The 6,711-nt window shown below is 42.8% G+C and overlaps 1 protein-coding gene across 1 annotated transcript in view; it reads left to right on the top strand.

Annotated features, from left to right (window-relative positions):
* Positions 1 to 828: 828 nt before the first annotated feature.
* Positions 829 to 6,711, top strand: part of asah2 (N-acylsphingosine amidohydrolase 2) — a gene marked incomplete at its 3' end in the record, with an annotated part of 15,556 nt that continues 9,673 nt past the window's right edge. Inside the window, exons 1-7 of the mRNA XM_071514056.1 lie at positions 829 to 961; positions 1,578 to 1,684; positions 3,346 to 3,489; positions 3,684 to 3,860; positions 4,442 to 4,569; positions 4,901 to 4,978; positions 5,683 to 5,803. Of these exons, the coding sequence (XP_071370157.1) occupies positions 829 to 961; positions 1,578 to 1,684; positions 3,346 to 3,489; positions 3,684 to 3,860; positions 4,442 to 4,569; positions 4,901 to 4,978; positions 5,683 to 5,803 (888 nt within the window). The remainder of the gene's footprint in view (positions 962 to 1,577; positions 1,685 to 3,345; positions 3,490 to 3,683; positions 3,861 to 4,441; positions 4,570 to 4,900; positions 4,979 to 5,682; positions 5,804 to 6,711) is intronic.

The following is a 6,711-nucleotide window of genomic DNA, read 5'->3' as shown; positions in this document are numbered from 1 at the left end:
CCTGATATTTTTAGGAACGTTTTATACAATTCTCTGTATTATTTATTTTTAACTATCATACATACTTATTATGCTTATTTCAGACAGATTCAGTGTTTCCTTCTCCCTGAGGCTCTCTGGTTGTTTTAACTTTTCTAAAGCAGGACGAGGCTGTTCAGCAGAGTGAATACAGCTTCATGTGTTCAGGCTCTTATCCTCCTTTATATCTTAAAAAAATATCTAAACTTTAAAAATAACAACTACATTTAGTTCTTTTCTTCACAGAAATTAATGAAATGCTGAGATATACTGTATATATATATTTTTTTAAGTTTCTTACACTCCTTAAAACCAAGAAGTACGGAAGAGGATTAGGGCCACGTGAAAAATTTATTTGAGTTCTGACTTTAATCTCATAATTCTGAGAAAAAAGTCAGAATTGTGACTTTAAACTCAGGTTGGGAACCAGTGCTATACAAGACATTTTAGATCATTGCAGTCTATTTAAAAGCCCAGCTAGGGACTGTTCCTGTCTAATAAACTACTGAATAAATAAATACGGTGAAGAGAGGCTTCATGGGAAATGTAGTTCTGTAACTTCACTATAAGAACACAGTGTTGAAACCGAAGCCTTTTCCCTCAAAAGCTACAAAAATGTGTTTGTAAAGAATGAAAGTAAAGAATTTTAAAGAGCTGATAAATATAGTTATTAGTGCTTTTATTATCATCTGGAAGGGAAGTGTGATTAACTACGACATGGTTTTACCCCCGTGTGTGTGTGTGTGTGTGTGTGTGTGTGTGTGTGTGTGTGTGTGTGTGTGTGTGTGTGTGTGTGTGTGTGTGTGCAGCATGGCGGGCAGGAGGAAGGTGTGTTGTGGTGTTTCGGCTCTGGAGGTGACGCTCGCCGTTCTCTTCCTCATCATGACGGCGGTGTGTGTGACGCTGCTCACACTGATGGCAACCTGGCTGCCCAACACACACACAGGCAGGGACACACACACACACACACACACACACACAGGCAGGGACACACACACACACACACACACACACACACACAGTAGATGCATGTAAAACACAGAGCATCGAAGAATTTTGAGTCCAGATTTCAAGCTTCACACATTTAAAGTTTTATTTTTAATGCTGGTTTAAAATTACAATTGTCTCAACTGTGACATCATTTCTCAGCCCATATAAGGGATTGTGGCCCCGCCCCCTTTCAGTCTAATGTGAAAATGAATAGAAGAGTAAAATGATGTTAAATCCTGATACTAATACTGACTGTTTCTGCTTTACTTTGTCAGTTGAGTTCAGCATTCAGCATTTTATGAGAACCACATCCACACCATGGTGTTAGAAAAATAGGTTTTAATAATTCAGTAAAGTGTTAAAATATGTAAAAACTTCATCATATGTAATTTCTGCTGACTTTACTTCATCCGGTTTAACAGCAGGATCCAAAACTCCCACTCAGCTTCACTACAGGAGAAAAAAATCTGGATCTGGATAGAATGTGAAAGCCTGAAATGACGACACTCCTCTCCTCCCCTCAGATCCAGGACCCACCGGTCCTCCCAGTCCAGGACCCACCGGTCCTCCCAGCCCAGGACCCACCGGTCCTCCCAGTCCGCCGCCCCAGCAGGACCCCTATCTGGTCGGCCTGGGCCGGGCCGACTGCACCGGGCCCCCTGCTGAGATCCCTCTGGTCGGTACCCACACACACACACACTGCACAGCTCCACAGAGCCGTGCTGCCTTCAGGGTCTCCTCGTAAAAAAAACTCCTGCTCCCAGGTTCAGACACTGTGGTGCATTCAAGTGCTTTTGGTGCAACGTGATCTCATGAAGAGTCGTGACATGAGCAGGAACTCTGAAACACAGATTTACCTGCTCGTTTATCAGCTGTTTGATTCTGGTTTTAATTAATTTAGTGGCTGAAAGTTGTTTCCCACAGCAGCCTGTTGTGTCCCAAAGACTCTCATCAGTCTGGGTTCAGTGTCTCCCATGATGCTCTAAATGTTTCAGAGGCTTTTCACCCTGATGAGAGGAGGAAACTCTGAAAACTGGGAATTTTTTGGCATGAAAACAGTCACATTTGATGTAGAATATCAGCTAAAAATATCAGCTATCAGCAGGTTTAATACAAAGATTTAGAAAAGAAACTCATATTGGTTGAACGTTTCTTTCTCCATCCTGGAACTGAACAGCAGCTTAGTGAAGACCTTTACTGTCGGCTTATGAGGTCTCAGGCAGAACACACACACACACACACACACACACACACACACACCATGCTTTCCTTTTGAGCTGCAGGGAATCAAACTCCAAAGTCTAAACTACATTACAGGAAAGAAACATATTTTTGTCTTGGGAAAGTTCCTTTGACCGGTGTGTGTGTGTGTGTGTGTGTGTGTGTGTGTGTGTGTGTGTGTGTGTGTGTGTGTGTGTGTTATTCTCAGCAGTGAGGTCTGACTGGGTGTGTTTGGAGTCTCCACTGATAATCTTTATGGTCTGAAATCTGAGATATGAAACTGTCAGATTCTCAGTCTGCAGTCAGAAATCACTTCAAATATTTCTGAGTGGAGCTTTAAGGTGAAAATATACAACAATTTCATATAAATTAATAGTAAATAACAGAGGTGAGACCAAGTCAACTTCACTCGAGTCTCAAGTCAAGTCAGAACAAATCAAGAGTCCAGTATCAATTTAATATCTTAAAGAAAACTAAATATCTAGGACTTTTCAATGCAATATGGTTTTAATAGGATAAAAACTCGGTAAGAGCATCATGAGTTTGATTTCTATAATCAGTTTCAACTTCAATAAATTCAATCATTCCATACAAATTCAGAAAACAGAATTTAAATTCAGTCGTCTGCTGGAACAAATCTCATCACTTTCAATCTAAGTCATTTACACAAACACAAGATCTCAAGTCAAGACTTTAGAAACCTTTTCAAGTCATCAGAGTACAAGTCAGAGTCAAGTCCCAAGTCACCAGAACCCAAGTCAAGTCCAGTCTCAAGTCTTCTCTTCATGCATCAAGTCAAGTCTCAAGCTATTAAAACTGTGACTCGAGTCCAAGTCATGTGACTCGAGTCCAAGTCATGTGACTCGAGTCCAAGTCATGTGACTCGAGTCCTAGTCATGTGACTCGAGTCCCCCCCTCTGGTAAATCATGGTTTTCTCCTGTCTGTCTGATTGATTTAACTCAGCAGTGAGGATGTTTCTCTCTGATCACTGGGAGATTACTGTTGTTCTGACAACGTGTAAAAGTACCTAACCTGCTTTGTGTGTGTGTGTGTGTGTGTGTGTGTGTGTGTGTGTGTGTGTGTGTGTGTGTGTGTGTGTGTGTGTGTGTGTTCAGATGGGTTATGCGAACCCGCAGCAGACGGCAGCAGGGCTTCACACCCGCCTGTTCAGCCGAGCCTTCATCATCGACGACGGCAGGCGGAGACTCGTCTTCGTCACCGCTGACATAGGAATGATGTCACAGCGGCTGCGACTGGAGGTGGAGACACACACACACACACACACACACACACACACACACACAGGCAGGGACACACACACACATCGAAGAATTTGAGTCCAGATTTCAAGCTTCACTCATTTTAAATTTTATTTTTAACGCTGGTTTAAAATTACAATTGTCTCAACTGTGTGTGTGTGTGTGTGTGTGTGTGTGTGTGTGTGTGTGTGTAGGTTCTCCAGGCGCTGCAGGTGAAGTATGGGAACCTGTATCGCCATGACAACGTGGTTCTGAGCGGGACGCACACACACGCCGGACCGGCCGGATATTTCCAATACACACTGTTCATGATCAGCAGCAAGGGCTACATCAAGGCCTCCATACAGCCACTGGTGGACGGCATCGTCAGGGTGTGTGTGTGTGTGTGTGTGTGTGTGTGTGAGTGTGTGTGTGAGTGTGTGTGAGTGTGTGTGTGTGTGTTACTGTATTTCTGAGGACTAACCACCTTCATGTTAGGACTCAGATTTACACTCTAGCTTTACTTTCTGTCTCATGTTCCAGACTGTAGCTGGAGGAAGAGTCTGGCTCTGGTTTGTCTGTTGGCTTGTCTGGGATGATTGACAGGAGGCGGGGCCTAACACTGTGATTGACAGGAGGCGGGGCCTAACGGAACCCCAGAGAACGATAGCTATTGGCTTAAAGTTTTATTCTGGAGAGGAAGAAGCAGTTTCCTATTTTGCCTCTTCTTGTTTGTATAGACATAGCCCATCGTGACCTTAAGCCATAGTAGTAAAACTGTATTTGCTTCCAGAGTATAGACATAGCCCATCGTGACCTTAAGCCATAGTAGTAGAACTGTATTTGTTTCCAGAGTATAGACATAGCCCATCGTGACCTTAAGCCATAGTAGTAAACCTGTATTTGTTTCCAGAGTATAGACATAGCCCATCGTGACCTTAAGCCATAGTAATAAAACTGTATTTGTTTCCAGAGTATAGACATAGCCCATCGTAACATGAGGCCGGGCCGGATCTACATGAACAGAGGAAATCTGGAAGACAGCAGCCTGAACAGAAGTCCTCACTCCTACCAGAACAATCCAGAGGAGGAGAGAAGGAGGTGAGGAAAGGAGGAGAGGAGAGGAGAGGAGAGGAGAGGAGAGGAGAGGAGAGGAGAGGAGAGGAGAGGAGAGGAGGAGAGAAGGAGGTGAGGAAAGGAGAGGAGAGGAGAGGAGAGAGGAGAGAGGAGAGAGGAGAGAGGAGAGGAGGAGAGGAGAGGAGAGAAGAGAAGAGAAGAGGAGAGGAGGGAGAGGAGAGGAGAGGAGAGGAGAGATTGTGAAATTATTATTGATATTTAATTAATCCAGTTATTGATAAGCATTGATATTGGTCTCCTCCCCAGGTATAAAGCACTTATTATTATTGATTAGTATTGATATTGATCTCTCCAGGTATAAGTCCAACACAGACAAGCAGGTGGTGGTGCTGAAGTTCACTGATCTGGACGGAGATGGGATCGGCATGCTCAGGTACAAACACACAATATCCTCCTGTGATAAAAATAAACTTTATTTACAGAGCGCATTTCAGACAAAGACATGCAGTGCAACACACTTTACAAAAGAAAAGAGAGGAACCTCCAGAGGTGTGAGCAAGTCAACTCTGCTCCAGTCCCAAGTCAGTCTCGAGTCTCGAGGCTCAAGTCCAAGTCAAGTCCAAGTCTCAAGTCAAGTCTCAAGTCTAAATGTAGAACAGCAAGTCAAGTCAGAACAAATCAAGAGTCCAGTATCAATTTAATATCTTAAAGGAAACTAAATATCTAGGACTTTTCAATGCAATATGGTTTTAATAGGATAAAAACTCGGTAAGAGCATCATGAGTTTGATTTCTATAATCAGTTTCAACTTCAATAAATTCAATCATTCCATACAAATTCAGAAAACAGAATTTAAATTCAGTCGTCTGCTGGAACAAATCTCATCACTTTCAATCTAAGTCATTTACACAAACACAAGATCTCAAGTCAAGACTTTAGAAACCTTTTCAAGTCATCAGAGTACAAGTCAGAGTCAAGTCCCAAGTCACCAGAACCCAAGTCAAGTCGAGTCTCAAGTCTTCTCTTCATGCATCAAGTCAAGTCTCAAGCTATTAAAACTGTGACTCGAGTCCAAGTCATGTGACTCATTACAATGGTCTAACCCTACCAATTATTATTAACCCCGCCTCCTGCCAGCTGGTTCGCTGTCCATGCCGTCAGTATGAAGACCACCAATCAGATGGTGAGCAGCGACAACATGGGATACGCCTCCTACCTGCTGGAGCAGGACAAGAACCGAGGGGCTTTACCTGGACAGGTGGGTGAGGAACAGTGACTTGAAACTCAGAAAATGAAACTGAGAAAAATGACTTAACTTCATCATCATGAACTGACCTGACAAAAGTAGTCTTGGTAGAGAAGTGAACAGCAGCCTATAGTGTTTAGCAGCAGTCATGGGTCTAATTAAAAAAAAAAAAAATCTAAACTGAAATCTAAAGTTAGGTATGACATTTGACCTTTGAAAAACACAAAAAGTGTTACTAGTATTTACCTTTGTAGGACAGAATGGTTCTTATGCCCATGCTAACATGCTAACGCTAGCTGCTACTAGCTATGTTAGCTTGTGTGCTAATCAGATGTGTTAACAACAAGACAGTGATGGTTAGCTGACCAGATGCTATGGTTAGCTAGCTAACAAGCTGACATTATCTAAACACTAAATCAGTGGTTCTCAACTTGGGGTCTGGGGACCACCAGGGGTCCTTGAGGGCATCCCAGGGGTCCCCAGCAAATTGATGAATTGTTAAACTATTTCATTTACAAGAACAATTATAGAATGTGAAGAATGACTTTTTTGATCATAGTTTCTCTGTTATCTCTCTACCTACAATAAAGACAGTCATGGAGTTCTGGACAAAGTCATATCTAACAATAAAAATATTCTCAGATTTGGGTCCGAGAGAAAAAATCTCATCAAATGGGGGTCCGTGGCCCTGATGTGGACTACATTAGGGGTCCATGATATGAAAAAGATTGAGAACCACTGCACTAAATCAATCAGATGGATCAGTGATGAAATGATCAGTTCAGTCAGAAACAGACAGAAATGAACCGTCTGTTCAGTTCTGCTGAGACAGAAACACAGTCAGCTGTTCACAGAGCTGAGGACCTCCAAGATGGCCGCCGGAGGGGGCGGAGTTACATGAGCTGTGTTGTGTGTCTCAG

Source organism: Centroberyx affinis, unplaced genomic scaffold (genome assembly GCF_046629955.1).
Source record: "Centroberyx affinis isolate AG114_WGS23_722 - 3 ecotype Tasmania unplaced genomic scaffold, CSIRO-AGI_Caff_v1 ptg007904l_1, whole genome shotgun sequence".
Lineage (NCBI taxonomy): Eukaryota > Metazoa > Chordata > Actinopteri > Beryciformes > Berycidae > Centroberyx > Centroberyx affinis.
This window is presented reverse-complemented; position numbering and strand designations above follow the sequence as displayed.